Source organism: Polyergus mexicanus, unplaced genomic scaffold, assembly GCF_030449975.1.
Source record: "Polyergus mexicanus isolate NDT 795.1 unplaced genomic scaffold, iyPolMexi1.0 SCAF_14, whole genome shotgun sequence".
NCBI lineage: Eukaryota > Metazoa > Arthropoda > Insecta > Hymenoptera > Formicidae > Polyergus > Polyergus mexicanus.
The window spans coordinates 2,316,626-2,342,466 of record NW_027223334.1 but is presented as its reverse complement, the minus strand read 5'-3'; the positions used below and the strand labels follow the sequence as shown (position 1 = coordinate 2,342,466).

The 25,841-nt window shown below is 31.0% G+C and overlaps 3 protein-coding genes across 4 annotated transcripts; 2 read left to right on the top strand and 1 right to left on the bottom strand.

The window, feature by feature from the left end:
- The first annotated feature begins 1,530 nt into the window (after positions 1–1,530).
- Positions 1,531–7,355, top strand: LOC138939507 (G-protein coupled receptor Mth2-like). The gene is made up of 5 exons (XM_070307346.1): positions 1,531–2,662; positions 3,087–3,165; positions 4,696–4,880; positions 4,981–5,146; positions 6,983–7,355. Exons 1-5 carry the CDS (start codon positions 1,531–1,533, stop codon positions 7,353–7,355), a joined length of 1,935 nt encoding a protein of 644 aa, XP_070163447.1.
- Positions 7,356–9,695: 2,340 nt separating this feature from the next.
- Positions 9,696–21,970, top strand: LOC138939294 (odorant receptor 30a-like). Of its 2 annotated transcripts, none has more exons than XM_070306955.1 (6): positions 9,696–10,018; positions 11,101–11,507; positions 11,813–11,912; positions 12,059–12,160; positions 12,301–12,453; positions 21,787–21,970. In XM_070306955.1, exons 1-6 carry the CDS (start codon positions 9,725–9,727, stop codon positions 21,916–21,918), a joined length of 1,188 nt encoding a protein of 395 aa, XP_070163056.1. In that variant the 5' UTR covers positions 9,696–9,724; the 3' UTR covers positions 21,919–21,970. The 2 variants fall into 2 exon arrangements, with proteins under 2 accessions (XP_070163056.1, XP_070163057.1); XM_070306956.1 differs by lacking the exon at positions 21,787–21,970 and adding an exon at positions 12,535–12,630.
- LOC138939295 (juvenile hormone acid O-methyltransferase-like) lies at positions 18,417–24,636 on the bottom strand. Its single transcript, XM_070306957.1, has 5 exons — positions 24,090–24,636; positions 22,690–22,858; positions 20,139–20,271; positions 19,908–20,055; positions 18,417–19,756 (listed from the first exon to the last, which is right to left on the bottom strand). The coding sequence occupies exons 1-5, from the start codon at positions 24,271–24,273 to the stop codon at positions 19,566–19,568; spliced, it is 825 nt and encodes a 274-aa protein (XP_070163058.1). The 5' UTR covers positions 24,274–24,636; the 3' UTR covers positions 18,417–19,565.
- Positions 24,637–25,841: the final 1,205 nt, after the last annotated feature.

The window sequence follows — 25,841 nt, the reverse complement described above, 5'->3', positions numbered from 1 at the left end:
GCCATAAGGAATCTTGTAGATTTCCTCATATGAATGCCATTGTATCTTTCTTTTAAATAATTCTAGTGAGAGTGCCCTGTATGTTTCACTATCCAGAACATTTATTTTCCATACATTGTTGTTGTGTAAAGTAAATTTATACTTCTTCTTTGTTAACTGTTGTGTTATTTTTTTGAGTTCTCCAAATTGTTCCATTTCAGTGACAATTATGGGCGGAGGAGTATGTTAAAGGTTGTATTTTTGAGGGTAATTGCCCTTGTAGCGTTTAATATTTCTTCAACTTGTTTTGGGGCTGCTGTTTTACTCCTATAATCATCAGCAGGTATTTCGGGACTGCTCAGTGCGGGGATTAGCAACTCCACACGGGAAGAAAAAGTATGTAATTATTTACAATGTATTTTTTTAAACAATTATTTGTCTTTTTTATATTAATTGATTTGTCTTGTTATTCTGTACATAAAAGTAATATGGAGAACTAAATATTTTACGAGATATTTTATTTTTTATATCAAAATAAGTCAGATTAAGATAAAAAATTAAGATATAAGAGATAAAAAAATACTTAATGAAAAAATACTTTATTATAGTGTTTTGAAAAGCTCTCGAGATAAACTACAAGAATGTGCAATAAAAAATGGGGGTTTCCATTTAAGAAAACAAAATTGACTAAGATCAAATTCAAGGTCAAATTCAAGGTCACCAAAATATGTACCCCTACTTGTTTTACAAATTTGATAATGGATGTTTTCCCCTATCTCTAATCGTTTATCTCTAATCCACTATGTTTTTCTCATTATATTGTATATATTATAGGATGTCCGACAAGTAAGTAACCAAACGAAAGGTGGAGGTAGATTGGGTCAAACTGAGTCGAAAAGTCCTGATAGTATGCGGAGGGGCACACTTCACGGCGCGCGGCTCACCGACGTGAGCCCGGCTAAAGATTGGCACTGATTGACCAGACTTTACTCAATAGTAATTCCTTTATTAAACGTTATTAAAAAAATGGTTCAGGACTTTTCGATTCAGTTTGACCTAATCTACCTCCACCTTTGTTTGGTCACTTACTTGTCGGACATCTTGTATATGACAAGTAAATGACCAAACGAAGTTTTTAAAATCAAATATAAAAATCAAGCATTTACGCATGTCACTCATTTTAAATTACATGTTCTAGAAATAAATAAAAAACAATACCATTCAAAGAACTTAACAACCGCCCCTATCACGACATCACTGTTTTTGACCTTTCCGTAACTCGTTTTATCGAAGTGCTGTTCTATCGACATCAATTCATTTTCTGACATGTATTCGCAAGAATAGAATCTTTCAAAGCAGCTTCTTCGATCTTGAGAACTGGGATAGAAGTAAGTTGTCACGATCAAACCATTGCAGAATAACAATATTAATATATTTTTTAAGCCGCAGTTCGCATATCGTCATGATAGGACATCTAAATATGAAATTACTGTAGAAAAAAATCAAATACGTATTTTCCAGTTATAAATTTGACGCGTCAAAAAGACAAGAATGTGCGGAAAATATTTGATGTTTTGGTACTGCGCATCTTTTATTCTCGTCGCTTCATCGAAATCTCAGCAAAATTTTACTGGCAATGAAGAGAAAAATGATAATTTGGCAGTACGATATGAGATAGACGCGGATTATACGATAAACTATAGCGACGAAATGAAAACACTGCTACATGATTTGCACAAAAAATCTATCAATAATACGCAGTATGAAGATATGCAGTATGAATTTCGCACCACTTCCATGAGTAACGAAGATGATGACTTGATACGGTTTAAACTCGGTACGTACTCCATACATAATCATGAAGATGATAAGCAAATATCGATGGAACCTCGCACGGTTTCAACAAATGCCAACCATAAAAGCAACTTCATGTCACACGAAATTTATGGAAACTTGATGAGCATTGAAGACAAAAACGATTCCACGTCGCACGAATTCTATGAAAACTCCAGCAAAGATAGCAATATAAGTAACATCATCCCATACGAAATGTGCTTTAGTATTACTTGCATTCAGCTATGCTGTTGTCTCGGTGATCGTCTGGTTGATAATAAATGCCTTTCTAAAGAAGATAAATACTTCTTACCGTATTTGTACGAATACACGAACGATTCGCAGAACGAAAATAAGACGGTGGACGAATTGTTTCAGTTGGTCGTCTACGATCCATGCCAAGATAAAAATCGCTCCCTGAATTGTGATGGTCATCAGAAAAATTATGTATTATTTGCCAATGATTCTCTCTATTTATCTTATTATGAAAAATTTATTAAATCGACATCATATTGTCTCGCCGTCGTAGACCCGGATAAGTATGAAGCGACTATCTGCTCAGAGATTGCTGACAATATCTTATATATTACAACAATTGATAATGACACCTCGTCGATTGAAGATGATGTCTATTATCACATCATAAAAACAAGTTCTTGGATAGTATCTATATCACTTTTTGCGTCAATATTTCTGGTGTATTCCATATTGCCAGAGCTGCGGAACAGACACGGCTTCATGTTGCGCAACTACAGCGGTGCATTGTCTGTCGCATACACAATTCTCATTGTTGAAGAATTATCTCTGATCAACGTTAATGCTATACCTTATTCAGTCTGTGTTATATATGGTACAGTATATTTAAATTGTATAACTATAATCATTATAGCGTACATATATTTCAGGCTAATATATATTTGCATATTACTTTTTAATAACTTGAATATATGTTTTATTAAAACTGCAAGATTTAATAGTGAAATTTAATGAATGATAAATTTTAGATGCACTTTAACATATAATTAATCTAAATTTGTCTGAAAAAATATATTTTTTGTGTTTTTAAGTTTTTGCAGAGTTATATCTTGAATCGGCATCTTACTTAATTTACTATCAGCACATATTTTTATAAAATATATCGTTTTTGCTATAATATTTTAATGGAGATAGTTAGACTAAATCTATTTTTAAATGGAGAAACATAATAGTAACTATACGTCTCCCATGTGCATTTCAATGCGCAATGATTAATATGTTATTAATTTCATTTTCAGCTGTTTTTGCCTACTATATTTTTTTGGCAAGCTCCTTCTGGTTGAATGTAATGAGTTTTGACATGTGGTGGACATTTAGGTAAGTTATCAATTATTTTATATATTATATTTTATCTTATTACCTCACTTTAACTTATCTTTACGTCATTGGTTTGTATTGTACAACACAACGCAACAAATAATTTTCTGTAATATATATATATATATATACTATACAGGGTATCCCAGAATTCGCGCATTCGGAATGCACAGCGTGCCAAAAGAAACAACTTTTTTTCTCTGGCAAAATTACATCTGAACAATATCTTTCAAATGAGAGTAATTTTAAGTTAACGAATGAGCGCTCTAGGTTACGCGTGAATCAGAGACGGCGCGCGAACGGCGTGCGTGGTGCGTATTGTACGCTATTTTATTATTTCGCTAAAGATTTTATAAGAATTATACATGATATCTAAATATCGCTATTTTAAATACAATTTAGTTAATAAAAGATATTTTCTAATTGATATCACCGAAGCAATGATTGAAAATAAAATGATAAATAAGTAATTCTTTTAAGTACGTCATTATAGGTTTCATGTTTTCTACCGCATTCGTAATGCGAAGGTTTTAAAAGATCGTTCCTCTTATCTCTCGCGTCAATCACGTGCCACGCGAACAACTTTCGCTAAAGTGACATTATTTTAAATACGTATTCCTGACGTAATTTTAAGACATTTTCTTCTTGACCAAAATTTTATTTAAAGCATAATTTTATGTTATAAGGTAAAATAGTTAGCGACTCATGCGGTGGTAATCACGCATCGGACGGTCAGCTGCGGCGCGTTGCGCCGCTCCTGCCTGCCTTCTGTACTCGACACGTGATTTGCTAACTATTTTTGCTTATAACTCAAAAATTACGCTTCAATTCAAATTGTGGTAAAGGAAAAATCGTCTTAGAATTGTATGAGGAATACGTCATTTTAAGGATGGAAGGTTGTTCTGAAACACCCTGTATATGTTCTAAGATGCCTCGTATCTCCTACAGCCTTAAATCCCCCGCTCACTTCATTCAAATGGACTCAATATGGCGGAGGTCAAAACTTAAAAAATGTTAAGATTGCAATCTAAACATTTAAGTCCACTATTTTAAATTTGACAATTTTGACATTGGTTTCGTATTCAGTGAATCTAAAAGACTCTTAAGTTTAAATAATAATTGAAAGCTATTTGATAAATCGTCAATGACCTAAGTCACAGCTAACTTCTGCAATACACCCCATATTTAATCATAGATATCTTATTAACCATAACCGACACCAAAAATTCCTTTTGAGGGTTGAAAGTCCTAACAACATACTTTATTTTGATTGCAATAAAACTTCTCTAACACGTCACATATTGTAGCTACAATATGACAAATTTCGTGAAAATAGCCCTTTTTACAACTTTAATTGCAAATTTCTCAAAATTCTGACATGGAGGAATTTCGAAATCGAATTCGTGTTCAGCATCCAAAAACCTATAAGAAACGATTAACCCCGTTCCGATGTTAAAAAAAAACATCATTTTTTGTTGGACGGTGTTACCAATTTTTGCCTATATATGTCGTATAAATTGTGTTTTGCAGAGGATTCAATTCGTTACAAAGAAACATAAGACAACGAGAAAAAAGAAAGTTGGTATTTTATGCAATTTTTGCATGGGGTTTACCCTTTATCTTCGCTATTATCACTGTCATTATGGATTCTGTTTCCGAATATTTGCCAGAGAGTTTGCGACCGAAATTTTACAAGGGGGAGTGCTGGTTCGTTGGTAACTGGATATTTCTAATAAATCATTTTATTAATATCGCAATTTAATATACAATGAGAAATAATATAATATTTTTTTTGTATATTTTTTATACTTACAGACGTTGAATCGTTTATGTTGTATTATTACGGGTTTGAAAGTATCTGCGTTATTAGTAGCATTTGTTTTTCCATCTCTACGGCATTGAAGATCGCGCGCTATGAAAAGGAAACAGGCAATCGTTTGACAAATTCGGAAAGCAAGAGATATAATGACAAGAAAAAATGGTTTGTATTCAGAATTTTTTTCATCAATATGTAATAATCTATCTTATTAAAAATATTTTTGTCGACATATTTTTATCAATATCTCTGCTAACAATGTTACATAATCGATGAACAGTTTTACATAATAGATCTGCATTTTTGATAGAAGAAAGAAATGATTATTTATAAGCAACACCTTTTTGTGTGCTTATTCTTCTTTTCTTTCATTCTTATTTTTTTTTTTAATTACATAATCTTTAACAAAATATATACTACTTAAAGAAAAAAAAAAAAAAAATAAAAAACATTTTTCAAAAACTAAAAATTGGACTATTTGAAAACCTTGGCGAAAAATTATCGTAAACATAAAATTAAAATAGCATTTTGAAGCTTGAAGTTTCTCGAATTTTAACGCGCTATCGATAGTCTTTTATAATATTTTATTTTTTTTGTTCTGTATTTTAAAAAAGAACATATTGTTTTGTTGCTAAAAATTACTTGTTTTTGTGTACTATGTAGCTCAGAACATTTTTCTATGAATATTTAAGTCAAGTTCCATAAACTACAACATTTTATCTACACAGCGTTTTTCTAAAATTTTTCTACGATTTTATTTTGCCGAGTTACATATTTCATAATTAACCCTGCATTTTCTCTTTAAATAAGAAAAATAAATATTTTTAAAACTTATCGGTATCACGTCAAAGTTGAAACTATAAACTTCAAAATACTTTTAATTTTTTTGTCTGCGATACTTTATCACCGAATATCGACAATATTTATAAAAAGTACAGCCCTTGTTTTAGTCATCTAATTCGATCAAAAATATTATAAGATAATATTCTATACATTATATATAACATATAGAATAATATCATAAAATAATATTCTATAAAAAAATTTGTAAGAAAAATTAAAAAGTATTTTGTGGGCAAAATATTTTTCGTTTATAGAACTTAACTTAAATTTTACAAAAAAAAATTTTTTTTGAGTTGCAGAGCGTCAAACATATGTAATTTTAAGAAATAATGATATAAATAAAAATATAAGTTTTATAAAAAATTGTTTTGAATAAAAGTTGTTGTGAGGTTATCAATTTAGGTTTGGATGGCATCGCTAAAGTCAGGACAAAGTCACCTTGAATTTTTTAAGCGGAAACCCCTACTTTTTATTACATATTCTTATAGCTCTTGTCGAGATCTTTTCAAAACACTATAATAAAGTATTTTTTTATTAAGTATTTTTCGAGTTATTTTATATCTTAATCTGACGTATTTTGATATAAAAAATAAAATATTTTATAAAATATTCAGTTTTCGATAATCTTACCGTAATACTTTTATGTATAGAATAATGAGACAAATCAATTAGTGCAAAAAAAAAAAAAAAAAAATAATTGTTTAAAAAAATACATTGTAAATAATTTTCTTAAAAACAATTATTTTTTTATACTAATTGATTTGTTTTATTATGCTGTACATAAAAATATTATGGTAAGATTATCGAAAACTAAATATTTTACGACATTTAATTTTTTATATCAAAATATGTCACATTAAAATATAAAATAACTTAAAAAGTACTTAATGAAAAAATACTTTATTATAGTGTTTTGGAAAGCTTTCGAGGTAAGCTATAAGAATGTAATGAAAAATAAGGGGTTCTATTTAAAAAATTCTAAATGATTTTTATATGACCTTGACGGTGCTATTCAAGGTCATACTAATATTATTATATAACGCGCCACTTAGATCTACATCTTTTGCATGAAACATTTTTCACGAAAATGCGTTGTTTCCTCAAAAAACTGCTGATACGGGCGCTCTGTTACACCCTGTATAAATATTTGATTTTTAGGTTCACTCTGTATCTGAAGTTATTTATCCTGTTCTTTATCACATTGGGAATACAATGGTCTATAAGCATAGTTCGGTTCTGTGAATATGAAATCAATATGTCGTATTATGTCTACGATGTCACAAAATTTGTTTCTGTTTTGATGGAAACCATGCAAAATCTCTGCATCTTTATTATTTTTGTGTGGAAAAAGAATATCAAACGGATGTTATTGAAGCGATTCGGCTGCGGTTTATTTTCGGAAGATTCATGCGCAACAAATGCAACATCGTTGAGTACTTCGACGTGTATCACTATCTCAGGAGGGATGCCTATGAAGAAGGTGAGCGAACAAAGAGACGAGAAAGATTTGTCCGGTGAGACTAATCTCTAATGTTGCAATTTGCAAAAATATTTTATTGTACAATCAAATCATACGCGCACGCTCGCACGCACACAAATAATTCATTAGCAATTAATTATAACCTAATAATTTCTGAATCAAGAATTAACTATGCGGTTAAATATTAAATCTTTTTTCTTTTAATCTTTAATTGGATTAACTCAAAATTTCACGTAGAAAATTTATCTTTCTCTATCTATTTTATTATTATTTTGTAATTTTTTTTAAAATTTTTTTATAAGCTTTTTTAATACAATACTTTACAGTTTAAAAGATATATGTACATTTCTAAATTTTCAACGTTTTTTCAGTGCTATTTCTAATGTTATTATCAAGTTTTATTATTTGCTTTGTAAGATTTTGTCTTTCACGGAATTTCTATAAAATATTATAATTAATGTCATTTTACATAAATATGTAAAGTATTATCGTTGTATTAGACTGTAACAAAAAAATATTTGTGTAATAAAGCATTTATTGTAATTTTTCAATATGATTATCTGCTCTATTGTACAATTATTATAAAGTAATTTAATTCAATTTATTTGTAATTTGTAATTTTGTGCTCACAATAAATCTCGATACATATTATTGCGAGTCAGATCAGTAATCTTGTCAAAATTTTTAATGTTGTGAATAATTATTAAAAATATTGTGCTCCAGAATATTAATCGAAGAAGAGTTATAGCCCGAAAAGGTTATACACTAATTATTAATATATTTATTACTTTATATATTACAATATACTGCCCAACTTGTAATGCGAATAATATAATATCGCGAGTGTTGACCGCGCGAAGCGCTGACATAGCGAGCCACGCGCGAAGTCTATATGACCACGCCATCACTTCGATTGCCAAAACGCGGAAATAAGGGCGAAAGAACTGAGGAAATTGCGAAAGTGCAAACAAAGAAGTTTGACTTTAAACTTCCTTAGCTTGAGGGATAACAAAATTGGTGGATCTGCCGGAAGACGTCTGCGAGCTTACATTGTAATGCGAGATTACATTGTAATATTTCTAAGGGCGGACGTTTCAATGTTGCCGCAGACTTGCAGTAACATTGCAGAAACATTTCGCAATTTCCATGCAATATTACAATGTTTCAATGCAAGGTCTATGCAACGTTTCTGCAATCTTTCGGTGCTGTATGGGTATTGTCAGGCAAGAATATCCGCTAACGCGACACGCGACATAGGTTATGCTTGAAGATATTGTAATCAAGAATAATTGTGAGTGAATATAAGACTTTATTAAAAATACACGAGTGCTAATTCTACTGGTAAGCCGATGGACGAATCTCTCGAATTTCCGAATTTCAATCCGGCAACGATCCCGAATTTCTTATGCCGAATTTATGCCCGAGGCATAATTTACATTGTATGCGCAATATAAATTAATAACTAAATATCAATTTTTTATATATCCCAAATAACTAAATATTATTATTTAATATTAAAAATTGCTACTCGTACAACAAATTTTAAAATACAAATTTTATCGAAAAGTATGAGATAAAAGTTTCTTGAAGCGATTTTTAGAACAGACAAACTTTCACCTGTCCACTCTTTCTTTTTCTGCTTAAATATTTAAAATAAATGTAGCAAAATAGCAATTTTGTTTTAAAACGGTACTTTTTTTAATGCTGAAATTGTAAAGTAGCACAAAAAATCATCAAATTGTTCATAAAATAGCACAAATAATTATTAAAATAATACTAGTCTCTTATTATTGTTGATAGAAAAGTTCTATATATATGTGTGTGTTTTGTAGCACATTTTATTTTACAAAAAATATAAACAATGATATCAATATAACAATCTATTAAATAAGCTGTCAATTATATAAACTGTATTAATTCCTTGCATGTATTCCTTATATGCATATAATTCTGAAAATTTTGCTAAAGAATGAAAATGTTTTTTACAACGAATACGATGATATTCTTGTGTGTACTTTATCTGTACGACGTTCTGTATATTTTGTACTAGTCTTGAACATTATTAAAATAGAGAAATAATTATCTTAATCAACGATAAATAGCAATTCAAACAGCGTTTAAGGAAAATACTAGTTTCTATCAGCCTTACCATATTTTAAAATTCACAAATCAAGTCATTTCTTGAGTCTATAATTTGGTCTTAGTATCTTCGTGGAAAACAACGCAAAATATGCTATCTATTAAGCATCCATATTCATATATTATTTATTTAGAACTTATAATGAATTTTGATTCTCTATACTCTATACTCTTAACTGCGTTCCCTTCGAAATACTACAATAGCGCGTATATTGAATATTTAATGATAAGAAGTCGAGTGCATAGCTCGTGTTGTATTCGAGAACTAACTACACGCAGAAATGGCACGTTTTCAGTTGAAACCTCAACAACTGCTTCAGATTCTTGAAATATTAGGAGTGTTATCCAGTACATCGCCAAAACCGATATCTGGAAAATTTTACAATATTCTTCGAAATATTGTTTGGTGCCTCACTTTCGGCAATTTGATATTTCAATTAATCGGCGAAATGCTCTTTATTTATCACAATCAAGATGACAGCATTTTGGTGTTAAAAACTATATTCGTAGCTGCTTGTGTTACTGATGGAGTCTTAAATCTTATAATATGCCATATTCAAAGAGAGCGACTTCAGGTATGATAGCTTCTATTATTTTAAATTAAATATGAGAAAATAGAAATGTCTAATAATGTGCAATGGTAATCAAAATTGAAAAATGTTACAATTTCTCTGAAAATGATAAATAAGTTTAAATTTACACATATATAAAGATTAGATAAGATTTGCATAAAAATTACAAAACGTTTTTATAATTTATTTTGTAAATAATTAATATATTTATGAAAATTGTAATGTGCTTGTTTTATCATAAATGTATTCATGTTCAATACAATTATCATATTTAATTTTATGTTACAAATCGCCATTAATAACTGTCATTTTGTGTTTTATTATTTATCATGTCTTACAATTAGTAAAATCTATAAACAGGATTGCTTCAAATATACAGGATTATCTTGAACATTTTGATGTGTCTGTTATTTTTAGAGATTTTTGGAAAAGAGAAAAAAATTGCATTATTCAAGTAAACAAATGTAATAGTATAAAACAAATTTTTGCTCGCGATTTTCTCTCAAGATCATTTCAAAATCATTGTTGTTTTTTTTCTTTTTTAAATTGAATTGTATCTTTTGATTTGATAACGTCAAAGCAGATGTTAGAAAAAATTCAAAATATGATTTTTAGTACGAAAGATCAAGAGAAATTAGGAAATTATTACTTGGTAATAAACTAAAAGAAGCAACAATTACGAAAATTTTATTAAAAATGTATATTTAAAATAATAATTGCGTTGATATCTCGATCCACTTTCGAGTATGACAAATAAATAAATGCTAAATATTTTTTTATTGTTTCTTAAGTTAAATTAGAACGTGCATTCTAAATATATTCTTTCGTATTATTTGATATTATTATAAAAATGTTTTTTTCTGCAATAATTGATAATATCATACCAGCATTACTAGCTGACAAAGCTTTGGATTGTATACAATGTCCATATTTTTGATGGATCTTTTATATTTCCTTAAACTAGTTTTTTAATTCCCTAATTTTTTTGTATTTTCAAAAACAAAGAAAATATTTAAGATTAATATGTATAATTTGCGCGAGACTTAATAGTATATGTGTGTATGTATTTTTAAAATCATTTACAGTATCTATTTGAAGAAATTGAAAACTATCTACAAACTGCCAATAAGAATGATATGAATATTCTGCAGAAACATGTAAATCGTTATTCGTTAATATTAGTAGCAAATACTTTATTGCTATCCTGTGCTGGAATGATCATCTGTCTTCGTCCTCTGATCACAAAAGACCGTTTTCCTGTTGATGTGTGGTATCCATCTTTTATGGATACACCACTTAGATCATTTTTAATTTATGTGTCGCAAATTTTTAGCGGCATAGAATGTGTTCTATGCTTCAATACCGATATCTCAATTGCCATGTTTCTCTGCTATTCGACCGCTAGGCTGCAAGTATTACAATATAATTTAGAAAGTACAAAAACCAGAGATTTTATACATGCATGTATTAAAGAGCATCAAGACATCATCAAGTAAGTAGCGTATTTATTTTAATGTTAATAATTTAACTATAATTTAATTATAATTACTTTAATAATTTAAAACAATATTTCTATTTGCCGTGTTTAACATAATATTTAACATTATATTATTAAACATATTTCGATATTATATTTACATTATATGTATGTTTCTATGAGTATGCACACTAGCAGAAATGTTTAAAATAGCACTTTTAGCTAAAAGACATAAATTTATCTATTAATTTGTGATAAAGAAGATAAGATATATTATCTAAAATATTTTTATATCATTTCGTTTATTATCGAAATATTAGATTTGTTGAACTGACCCAAGCCACGATACAATATTTAATTTTAAAACTCAATCTTACCATGGGCACAGCTGCAGTTTGTAGTCTCTTTCCATTAATTATTGTAAGTTTATTAACAAATTTTTACTATTTAAAGTTTTCTCATTTGTTATTCAAATTTCATTTAAGATTAGCACTTAAGAAGAAAAACTTTCTTTTATTTTATTTTCTCACACTTTAAAATATTAAAAACTTTATTTTATTTCAAAGGATCAACCTTTGGCAGTAAAAGGTCAATTTGTATTTTCATTTCTTAGTGCGTGCGAAAGATTTTACATCAGCGCTTGGTCAGCAAATGATTTAAGCGAGATGGTAAATAATTTATTAAATATCTAATTATCATTTCAATATATTAATAATATTGTTATTTGGTCGATTAATTATTGTGAAAAAAATATTACTGAAAGGATTTTATTATAATTATCAAATTAGATAACTTTGCAAAATTTTAGAGCAAACAGATAGCATACAGCTCTTCGTTCGAAGACTATATGACGCCAGAAACTATAAATGATATTTTGTTCATAATACTGAGAAGTCAAAAACCTCTTACAATATCGATGGCAAATTTTCTTCCCGTTCTCTCTGTAGAATATTTTGGAAACGTAAGACAAATTTATATTTATTAAATATCTTTAATCACATAAAAAAATTAATGAATTATTAACATCCGTATTATTTTACAGTTTATGACAAAGGCATTCTCTTATTTTACAGCAATGAATAGTATGATCAATAATTAACTTTATATATATATATATCTAGATACTGTTTAATGCATAATCTTTATTTATTTATTTATTTATCGCACAACAATTATTCTAGAAACTGCTCTCTATTGCACGTATTGTAATGTACAAGTAATTATCCTTTTTGCAATATAATTTTTTAATTTAAAAATTTCCAGCTATTTTATTTTGTCTTAATACGACAAAACTCGAAAATTATATTTTTTAAATAAAAATGTACATTCTTTTTGCAAAAAAATTATACTATTAAATGTTATATTTATTAGTAAAGAATACAAAACGTATACGAAATCATTGAAAAACCTTCTAAAAATAAAAAAGAAACAATTAGTATATAAAAGATATCAAAGCAGGTAAGAATAATATTTTAATTTTAGTCATATTAAATCGAGACATCGATAGTTTTGCTTATAAAAAATTTTACAAAAATTGATAATTGAACTAAATAGAGATAACATTAAATAAATATTATACGTATGTATATATATACATATGTACATACATATCTGAGATAATCAGTCAACAATAGACAAAGATAAAATTGATTTTGGTCCTTCTGATTGAATATGTCGTAAAATATATGTCAATCATATCGTTATAGAATTTATAATATACAGGATGTCTTACAACTTCCATACAATATTTTAATTATGCAACTTAAACTATTTTATTATTTATTTACAAAGGAAGGTAGGCAATCCGGAAATTCAGAAAATTCTGAAACTTTGTATGCAAGTAGAATAGTTCATCTTTAATACAAAACTATTTTTTGTTCGTGCAAAATTAAGGTTTGAGGGGGTGAAATTACCCCTTGAAAAAATGTAGACCTTATTTTTCTCTAGCCTCCAAGCTCTGGGCGTGTAGCCCAGAGCAAGACAAGCTCTCAGGGTCCGCGTGAACGGTCCACTGATCTGCCCGAGCCTCTCTTGTAAGAGCGCCGAAAAATTCTATCTGGTTTAGTGGATTTGAATGGTTTAAAGGTTTTGACAGCCTATTTTACTCTCTCGGATTTTACGATGTTGGCTGCCAGTTTCCAGTCGCACCCACGTGCTCTTAATCTGGGAGCCGCGGTCCCTCTGTCTGAGTCAAGTCCCCTCTTGAAGCCTGGAAAATTGGTCTCCAGAAGGTGAGCCAGACATCGCTCTTCCGAAACCATGTCCCCATCCGGGAGGCGTATTGCATGCAGGTTTGAGTACGGGTTTTTCGCCAGGATTCTGCAGAGACTAGAGGCCTCCGGAACCTCCTCCATTAACTCACAGAATTTCCGCTCTCTCTTGGCGACTACTACAGAGTCCCTATAGGTCTTCTGGGCCCTCCGGTAGAGATCCCAATCGAGCGGGAGACCCGTGTTTCTGACTCTCTATTCCAAGCACACCGAGCCCCCTCCTTGAGCTTCTGCAGTCTCGGTCCCCACCAAAAGACCTTCTTAATAGAGCAAACTGCTCTCGCTGGACAATTCTTTTTGAAGCTATCCACTAAAGCCTTTTGTAGCGATCCCGTGCCTCTTAGGGAAGCCGCTAAGACCATTGGAGAGATCTTCTCGAAACGAGTCCCAATACGTCCTTCTCGGAGTTCTTCTACAGATTGTTTCAGATTTCACATTGGCAAGCCTGAAGACAATCTGCCTGTAATCAGACAGAGAGGGCTCCGATGAGACTTGCCATCTGACAACCTCTGGAATCAAATTCTTCGTGCATAGAGTAAGGTCAAGTACCTCACGCCTAACCACATTCTGAAATATTGGTTCGTTGCCTCTGTTCAGGATCTCCGGGTCAGTGGCCACCAGGTACTCCAGAAGCCTTCTGCCCCGATTGTTAATATTGGTGCTCCCCTAAACAGTGTGGTGCCCATTAGCGTCGCACCCCACTATAAGCGGCAGCCTCTTATCTTGGCAGTAATCCACCAGCCTAGCCACAGGTCTTGGTGGAAGCAAGCCATCTTCTTCATGTGAAAAGTACGCTGAGCTCACCAACACCTTCCTGGTCTCGCCCGTGGTGAATCTGAGGAAATCTACCGTAACTGCTACAACGTCTTTAAAATAAAATTCTGGCATGAGTTGCGCTTCTAGTCCCTTGACCGCAATCGCGGTCCTGGGCTTTGTGGGAGATTTGAAAAGTTTGCCATAGCCGCTAATGCAGCCCCTGTATACCCAGGGTTCCTGCATTAGACAAATACCTGCACCATAGCCATGCTCCTGGCCAAAACAGCCGAGGCGCCCCTGCTGTGGTGCAAGTTGATCTGGGTAAATTCCACCGTCGCCATCCCCATTTTATTGCGGGCCCGGCTGGCTGGGATTCTCCTGGCCCGTTGCCTCACTACGAGCCCCGAGCAGACCCACAGTGATCTGCTCAAGCCCATAGCTAAGTCTAAAGTCCCGCGCTCTCAACTTGAGGATACTGGACTCCGGGATGTCAAGAATGAGGTTCCTCTCTTCTGGCGAAATCCTAACATCTCGGCAACAACCTGCCAGCTAGCCGTGGCGATGCCCGGATTCTGCCTTTCTAGCAGCTCCAGGACCGCCGTAGACACCGGAGGACCCGGAATCCAAACAACCGCTCTGTGCCGCTTTTGAAGCGTATCCAAGCCCATCACCCTGAACTTGGGACTATCTCAGAGAGAGATGTCCCAATTCGCTCCGAGAGCCAATTGAGCGCCATCTCATTCTCCTCTTTAATAACTACGGCGCCGTTAGGCAACATCTCAGTCTCCGAGAAGCGAGGCAGGGGATCCTCTCGGATCCCTGCCAGCTCACTGACGAACTCTCCCTGCAGCAAGTTCAACAGCTCAGGAGTTAACGCCTGTTCGGGGTAGCCCTCTTGCACACTTACCCTCGCTAAGGGGTCAGCGACAGAGACGTAGGACCCAGTAGTCTAAGCTCTAGGCCTCTTCACCGTTTTTTGCACCGAAGGAGGGGTATCAACGGCGCCCGTCCGGCACTTTTTGCCGGTGTGTCCCTTCTCCACCCCCTTTGGAGTTTCTCCGAATGCCTCAGAGAAAGAGGGATTTGACCTGGCTAAGGCCATTTTTCTGTTCCTCCTGGCCCTTCTCTTCTCGGCTCCACATTCCTCTTACGAGGAACCGCTGCTTTGCCGACGGCAGCCCCGTTTCCTCCCAAGCCCTGAGGAGTCTGTTCGGGAGTAGAAACCCTTGGTGGGCCCTTGCGAGCCCTCACCCTCAGTCCCTCCAAGACCATCATCAATATCAGGTTTTTCAAAATCCATGAATGATTCCGATGAACGAGAAGCTAGGGAACGGAAGTCCGCCCGGGCAGAGCCCCGCATGCCCGGGTAAGACTAAATACTTTGAGGTTTTGCCCGGTGCTCCAGAGGCATTGTTCACGACACTGCACCCCCAATGCCACGCAACATTCGTCGAGAGCTTCCAGCTTGGCTTGAGGTGTCGGTCCGCAGCAGTAGGCTTTCCAGCCCCAGATAGGGTTTTACGCCCGCGGGGCCAATTATAGCCACTACTGGTCAAACCTGGAGGCAGCCTTGGCGTCTTTCTATTCGCCGCCTGGAGACGCGCCCGATAGGTGCTCAATCCACGGGTTCAACATTATTATTGCAAACTTATTATTTTTTTTCTTTAAATCTTCCTCCTGCGCTTTTCACTGCTGCCATATAAAAAAAAATGTAATGTATGGAGTAATATTTTATTCTTAAATAATTTTTTATATTTATTTTATACTTAAATAATGTTTTAAATTTGTAATCAGAGAAAGAAATATATAAAATAGCAATCCATGCGTGCTATTATAAAATTATAAAAATAGATAAATACAGAGTAGTAGAAGCAAAAAATAGATCAACAATAATATAGATACTTATTGCAATTATTGAGGGGTCTATGCGTGCCGTATATCACATTTATTGTATTTTAACTTATTTCTCATGAGTATGATAGGAGTAGATACTAGTAATTACCATAAAAAATCAAACTCTAGCCAACAAATAAATAATGCGCTATTGATTGCACCGTTCCACCTTTAACTGCCATTTCTGTTCCTGCAATATTGTATTCCTTTGATATAGCGCTGCTTAATGCTTCATATTTATTTAGAACATATTATACAATAAAAATTGATACTACGACATGGCAGTCATTCGACTGAAATTCCAACCGGTATTTTATTTCTTCCAAGTGTTAGGAACCATTACGTGCCTGCCGAATCCGGATATTGGAAAAAACGAACTCCTACTTTGTAATTTTTATCACTGCATTAATATCTTCATTTTCATAACAGTCTGGATACCAATGTTAATGTATGCATGTAAAACTCGAAACAATGATATCGGCGAGTTAATGAAGCACCGATATCATATGATAACTCTTATGGAAGCTATTCTCAATTCAATTTTGTTTACGATTCAGAGAAAACAGCTACAGGTAATGATATTTATTTAAATTATTCTTTATACACTAACAACTTTTAATAATTATTTTGATAATTCTTTTGCTCTAATAGAAACTTAGTAATTAATATAATGATATAGTTTCAAAATATAAAACATGCTTGCATGAAGTGAAAGATTCGCAAATGCTAATTATATTTGTTAATAAATAAATGTAATGCAGTTGAGTACGCTAGAATTAAAAATTTAATACTAACAGCAACAGAATATTAACAATTAAATGGTAAAACTAATATTTAAAAGTCAAAGTGCGCGGGTATTGGTGTGCGAACTTATTATTGTTATATTTTAATATAATAAATATGTATTTCTTTTTTAAGGTATGTTTTGGACCGTTTTTTAGTCCATCTATAATATGGGTATAAATATATAAAGATTACATTGGAATTTTAAAACTTGATGTACACAAAATTTTTAGTGAGTTTTCCATTTTGATTATCAATATTAACTTAAAATTTGATTATAACAATAAATTTTGTGTACATCAAGTTTCAAAATTCCAATATATTTTTTATATATTCATACATATGATGGATTAAAAAACAGTCCGAAATATACATTTTTAAAAAATATATATTTTTTACTAAAATATAACAATAATAAGTTTGCGCACCAATACCAATGCCATGGCTCTTATTTGACAGTTTCCCACTTAATAACCAAAAATTTTATGTAAAAAAATGATTAATCGATCAAATATCTTAGATCACAAATTTGTAAACATTAGCAATGTTTAAACATAATCTAACTTTATTTTTAACAGACTTTTAATTCTATAATTTTATGTATTAAAATTATATTCAAAGTTTTTTAAAAATATTCAATTTTCATTAAGTTTTTACAGATTTCTTGTGACGTGAAATTTTTCTTACTGTTGACTTTTGTTAAGTTTGTGCAAAACTCATCCAATATATGACTATTATTTTTATGATTTTTTTATGGAATCCGAATCTATCCCAGTTGATACTGCTTCAAATTATTCTTCTTTTTATATAAATCATATCACATCGTTTCCTTTTCGTTTATAATTTGTATAGAGTACTTGTCAAGTTCATATCGTATCGTCAAATTGTCATGTATTTCATAAATATGTGAAAAACAAAGATGCTAATAAGAAATATATGAAATTATTATAAGCCTATGTTATACTGCATATATATAAAATGAAAATAAGCTAATTTATTTATTCCACAAATTGTGATAAAACTTATAAAAATTTGTAATTCTAGTAATGTAAATAATTATCGTATAATTTTAACGAGAGCTTATTATTATGAGATTATTATAACATTATTCGGACTTTTAAATCTAAGATTTTTATGTTTATAATAAATCGATTTATACATCCTCTCTCCTTTTCTAATCAAAATGACTGTTTTATTTTTATATAATATTCATACTTTACGTTGACCTGCATATTTTATCTTATAATAATATGATAAGAAAATATATAGTACAGATTTAGATACATTATATTCCAAAAAACAGACTCTATTCTATTCTATCACATTTATTTTACAACTAACAAAAATACCATATAAGTCATATGTTGTGTGTTTTAGAAAAGAACATATTGCTTTGTTGCTAAAAATTACATATTTTTGAAAAAGTACCGTGTAGCTTCAAAAATTTTTCTACCGATATTTAAGTGATTATGCCTAGTCAGAAATTTTCGAACTGTCGATTTTTTGGGAGTTTCACATTTTCCTAAAATACATAATGTTAGAAATATTTGCTGAAAGTTCAAGTTAATCCATTTAAATTTGTTGAAGATATACAATCTTAAGTATACGTTCCTTTAAGGCCTCCTCGCATAGCGCGATAATTGCGCTAAGAAAAACGTTGTCTCTTTCTACCTGCTTGTGAGCCATATTGTATGCTGCTTGTATTAATATATACGAAGGATTGAAGAATGAAATGACGTAAGTTGCTATTCCAATAGTGAAATTAGCAATCTAGTTTAGAATAGACTGTGGCCTGAATACAGTAAATATTACATAAGAAAATGACATTTATTATGTGTTATAAAAATTGTAATATTCAATAGTTTTAATTCTCTTCGAATTCTTCTGGATGTTAATGGATTAAAAAATAAAGTTTAATAAAAAAAATTGCAATTTATATCACCATAAGAACAATAGCTGTTGATAGTTTATAACATTTGGTATTCGATATTTTATAACATCATTACATTAGAAATCAAAGCCATCAAAATGTCAGACTCATTACATACAGGTCTGTCTCACCTTCATGACAATTTGATATGTTATTACAAAAACAAAAGTAAAGCCAACTTAAAAACATAACGATTGCTCAAATAATCCATTGATGTATAACGTAAACTCAACAGCAAAAAAACGGTATTAATTTACAGGATGATACGGTACTTCTTGTCTGCTCTTATTTTTCAATTCTTAATAGATACTTAATTTTAATCTCTCACTCTTTTCGATACCTTGTATTTCTTAAGCTTAATTTTATTTACCGACTTCAGGATTTACGATATACATCAACGATTATATGTACCATATATACATATACATATATGCAATGCTGTTATGCAATTTTTCGTGCATAAACTATTAAGAGTTTGTATGGATCTAACATAACTGTTTGTGTTTGATTATCTTGTATTGTTTTATAAGTAATCTTTCTTTCCACAAATTTACGTGTATATTCGTTCTTGAATTCTTCTTTCAGATCATGTGGCATATTGTCCAAAAATGTGTAGACGGATATTATTGAAGCTACCAAAATAATTCATTAAGATTAAATTAAATTATTAGAATTGAATTAAGATTTAAGTAAATAAGTAAAGAACGTTGTAGCAAACTTATAATGTGATAATAATCATAAAGCATAAAACTTAATTTTTACATTGTTTTAAAAATAACTTACATATAAAATTGCTGAAATCTTTAGAGAAATATGTCATTTCTCGAAGACTGCATTGGCAAATCTCAAATCCGATAGTTTTAAGTATTTCTCTCAGTTGTTTACGAGGATTGGATGAATCATTAAATGGCGAAACATACTTTCTGACATCCTGTATGAACATAAGAGTAATAATTAAATGTTTATAATTGTAAAATTGCGGATTTGATGGAGCATGGAAATATTGAAGTTTACTTGTATGTATGGTGCAAAACGAACATCTTGAGCCAAAATTTTTATAATATTAAATACATCATTAGATGCTACCAAATTCATAAGTATATTCCCACCAGGTCGAATCATACGATAAATATTCTCAAACGCTTGTCTGTTAAATAAAACACAGATAAGTGTAATTAATTTTTGATGCTTTTATGCTTATTGCGATATTTACTTTCAATTTTTAATAAAACTCTTAAAGTAAATGTAACCATTTTAATGAAATGTTAATATCTAATATATTAAACTCGTACTTCTCTCTCTTTGAAATTATGTTATAATGCGATAGAACTGTTAAAAAAATATTATAAAAAAACAATATTTTGTGTATTTAAATGTTAAAGGTAAATATTGACAGAAGGGGACCCAGCTCCAATGATCTTGACCTTGACATATGTTGTCAAGGTCATCGCCCTGAGTAACTCTCTAAAGGTTTTAGCCGTCGCTCGTTGTTCATTAAAAAGTAATTAATAAAAAAAGGTTTACTAAATAAAACATAATTTTTCTGACACTATGTACATTTAATAGAGCGTATCTTAGCAGAATCATTTATTCATGTGTAATAAATCGAACGCATACAACCCCTCCCTGAAAAAAACTAATCTAATCCAATCTATGTCCAAGAGATCCACGCATATTCACTTTACAAAGCAAAGCGAGATCCACTCCACAATTGTTGTATAGATGGGGAAGTGTATGCGTGGATGCAGTGGGTTTCGTATTTTCTATTTAATACTTTATTTTGTATTAATAACTAAAATAATTATTATTCTATTATTAATTATGTATACGTTCTGTAACAATTTAAAATATTTGTGTTTTATTCGAAGCTCTTGACGCATTGTTATATGTCAACTTACATAAAATTATATGTTATTTATTTTTACAATATATATTAAAATATGAAAATAATAACTAGAAAACTTATTTTTCTATGAAACTGACGCACTACCATCCGTGTATGGCTCTTACTAGCCCGCGATTATTTTAATTTGTGATATCACTTGAGAGTCTTAATTTCTTAAATTGTCATTATTTGTTGTTGTCCTCTTTAGTAATAGGTCAACTGGAAAAAAGACAAAAAAAACATATAAAAAAACACATTAACAATAGTATCTCATGGGTAATGAGGAAATCTATTGTCTCCCAATTATATTATAATTATATATATACATAGTTTTTTTTATATATAATCTTTATAATTTTTAATATATAGTTTTTATATGCAGGAAGCGTGTTTTCTTTTAATCGAAATGTATTTCAATATATTTATATTTATTTTCATATTTCAATACATATTGTGAAACTAAATAACATAATTTTACGTAAATTGATATATAACATTGCGTTAAGAAGTTTGAATAAAACACAAATATTTTAAATTGTTACAGAACATATATACGTAATTAATAATAGAATAATAATTATTTTAGTTATTAATATAAAATAAAGTATTAAATAGAAAATTTTAATGAGGACTTTTGCTATTAAAGTATTGCGTTATTACGTTCTCTGTTCATTGAATTTTATTACTCTTCTTAATTAAATCGCGATATATCTATTATTTTCTCTGTTTACAATCTAAAAAATATTAATAAAATTTATTATTATTTTTAATAAATAGGGTCTTCTCCATCGGCTAGCCGGATCTGTAAGCTGCAAGATCAATTTTGACAGCGTGGAGAGGGCAAAATGTGCGGTCGGTCGGGCGGAATCTGAGCGAACCGAACGAAAAGCGAGGTCATTCTCTCCGTGAATGCAGTATATATATAAAATTGCAATATTTTGCAAAATATTAGGATATAATTAATTATGGTTGATTCAATGTTGATATTATATTAAATTAGTAAGCAAAGAATCGTCAATAATTTGTATCATTTTGATGTCGATTCGATCAGAATTTCAACTGTATTTCAACATCTGATTTTCGATGTTAGCTCAATATCACATCAACTATACATAGATATATTTCTACAACAACTGGGTAAGAATCACGCTGTGATCGACCAGTTGATCGCGATCGATAGATTGGGCAAAGCTAGGGCTGCCATCTGTAATTATACAGACCTAGTACTGAAAGGTTTAAAACCTCGGAATTTTTCAATTGAAACTCGAACGCCCAAAATTCATAATGTGAAATTATTACAACTGCTAATAAAGTGATAAAAACAGAATAATTTTTTTATTTTAATTATTAAAAATCATTAATACTATTAATAGTTATTAGGAATTATTAATAATAATTATTAATAGTAATAATATAATACTACAACATTATTTTTTTCGTTGTCAATGATTCCGACGACCTGAGGCTCCGACAATACCGCACGTACAATATATACAGATACAGCTTCAAAATGCGACACGTGCATCGCCTTGTGTCAAGCGCTCAAAAATCCCGGACTACTTCAAAAATCCCCTCGGATGTTCCCGGACGCTCGAAAAACTAGGACAAATCCGGGGAAAACCGAACGGATGGCAGCCCTAGGCAAGCCTGATTTATATTTACTTAAGAATTTTGACTTACTGAATGTCATAACACCAATGTAAAGTGTGAAAGGAAAATATATGATCGAATCCAGAAATATATTTTTCAGGCAAATCTTTAGTTTGGATATCTAATACTTTGAATATGAGTCTTTCGTTACCGTATGTTTTCTTCGCAAACTCGATCGCATCTTCCGAAATATCGGTACCTTCAAAATATGCAATTATTAAATTAAATAATAATTTAAACAAATGTATGTTATTATAAGTATATAATGTAATATAGGATGTTTTAGAGTGACCGTATCAGCAGTTTTTTTAAAAAAACAACGCATTTTCGTGAAAAATGTTTCATGCGAAAGTTGTAGATCTCTAAGTGGCGTATTATATAATAATATTAATATGACCTTGAATAGGATCGTCAAGGTCATATAAAAATCACTTTGAATTTTTCAAATGGAACCTCTTGTTTTTCATTACATATTCTTGTTGCTTACCTCGAGAGCTTTCCAAAACACTATAATAAAGTATTTTTCCATTAACTATTTTTTTGAGTTATTTTATATCTTAATCTGACATATTTTGATATAAAAAATAAAATATTTCGTAAAATATTTAGTTTTCGATAATCTTACCGTAATACTTTTATGTACAGAATAATGAGACAAATCAATTAGTGTAAAAAAAAAAAAAAAAAAAAAAAAAAAAAAAAAATTGTTTTAAAAAACGTATATTGTAAATAATTACATATGTTTCTTAAAAACAATTATTTTTTTATACTAGTTAATTTGTCTCATTATTCTGTACATAAAAGTATTATAAAAATAAAATGATCGAAAACTAAATATTTTACGAGATATTTTATTTTTTACATCAAAATATGTCGGATTAAAATATAAAATAACTCAAAAAATACTTTATTATAGTGTTTTGAAAAGCTCTCGAGATAAGCTACAAGAATATGTAATAAAAAATGGGAGTTTTTATTTAAAAAATTCAAAGTGATTTTTATGTGACCTTGACAGTGCTATTCAAGGTCATACATAACATTATATAATAATAAAAAAAAAATATAAAACAGGCGAATAAGAACCGGACGCAGACATAAATGCGTGGAAATCAGTTGCTGAAGATGGTCTAATCTTAAACCGAAACGTTCGAATTAACATCATTAAATTATTTTTATAAACAAATAACACCTTTCTCCACACGTTTATGTCTGTGTCCGGCTCTTATTTGCCTGTATTACATTTTTTTATATTATTCTATATTAGAGTCTTCTTATTTAATTTTTATATAATACGTCACTTAGAACTCTACAAGTCTTGCATGAAACATTTTTCACGAAAATGCGTTGTTTCCTCAAAAAATTGCTGATACGGTCGCTCTGAAACACCCTGTATAGCACAGCATGTTATTCCATGTATATTATTGTTTTACCTATTATTACCGCATTTGGATTTAAAACTGGCAAGAGGATATATTTTGTTATATCTCCGGGTCCACAACCGACGTCCATACATTTTCCAGACATTTGTATTAATTCTTCTTCAAACTCGTCCATTAAATTTAATACGTTGTATTTTTGTATCTCGTCACAAGAAATGTATTTTTTCGGCTTCATTATTTTCACAAGTGTGATTGCACGTCTTGCGTAGTTACGTACCTCAAGATTATTTCAAGAGACAGCCTTATATAATCTGCTATCTAATAGAATCAATGGTCGGAATTAGATGCTCTTTTCGGACCGATACCTGAGGCGATATGTACAATCCCAATATTCTATTGTATCCCTAGCCGGTAAGAAAGGGGTTCTTTGGGATTTGTATGCCCAAAGAATTAGGATCCACGCTCAGAATAAGACACTCCCGGACTCTAGGTAAATTGATATATTTCACAACATATTTAATACACTTTGCACTTATTTGCGGTTATAGAGCTCGGATGCGATATATATAGTACTTTCGATACAGTATGGTTATATTAATTGACTGCGAGTGAGCGATGTTAATGAGCGAGCGAATGCATCTTGCACTCAATATATATTAATTAATCAGATCGTTGGTTAAGGAGGAGTGTAGTATCTCTGGCCGGAGCCCGGAGCACGTCTCGTATTCCGCTTGCCAATCTTTCTCGTCAATTGTTTGCTTAGTTTCCGAGAACTTGGCAGTGACTTTTTTAGTCACGTCTCTTACTTAATTTTATTAATGATCTTTTATTACTTTTATTCTTTCTCAATTATTTTTTCTTGGGCTCTTTTTCTAATTTAATGCTTTATTTTACTCAGCTCTTTCTTAATCTTTTCTATGCTACTTTAGTATTTTATATTTTAATATTGGGAAATTGATTGGGTTACGACATCCCTCTCCCTTTGGAAAAAAACCGAACTATTTGTGAGTTCTCGTTTACATAAATTTTTCGCGTTATGTTTTTCCGCAATACATATTCGCGTTTTACAATCGTTTCTTATATTATATCGTTATCTTCTTAGCTATTTTGTTTTAGTATAGTATCGCAGTGTTTGTTATCGTGGTGTCGGTTTCCATCTCTGCTGTTACATTTAATCGGCTTGCAGTACCATAGATGTGCTCTTGAATTATTTTTGGTTTGCAGACATATTGGTCATTATTTCGCACGCATTTTATTTAAATCGCTTTCGGTAGACTTTTGATTTTTTTTTAGTTTTTATGCGTAATTATCATATGTATGGGCTTAGGCGATTGCGACAATGTCGTCGGTAGTGTTGCTCGGTGTCCGTAAATTAGTTCGAAGAGTGTGATCCCTTTCACCGTATAGCGGTATCGTATTATATGTGAACATCGTGTAGGAAATCCATTCATCTTAATTCAGTTTGGATAATGTCAGGGATATTCGGCTAGAGTACGGTGAGATCGTTCTAACGCTTCGTTGCTTTCTGGATGATACGCGGTTGTTTGAATCTTCTCGATTTTTAACAGTTTGCAAATGTTCTTAAATATTTCACTTAAAAAATTTGTTCCTTGATCAGTTAATATTTTTTCTGGAATACCATGCTCAAAAATTATTTTCGTCGCGAATTCTTTTGCAATTATCGCGGCTTCTTGGTTCGGTATAGGAATTGCTTTACTAAATTTTGTTAAATTATCTTGGAAAGTTAAATATATTTAAAATATATTTTTAAAATTTATTTCTATTGTTTGTAATAGTTAACGG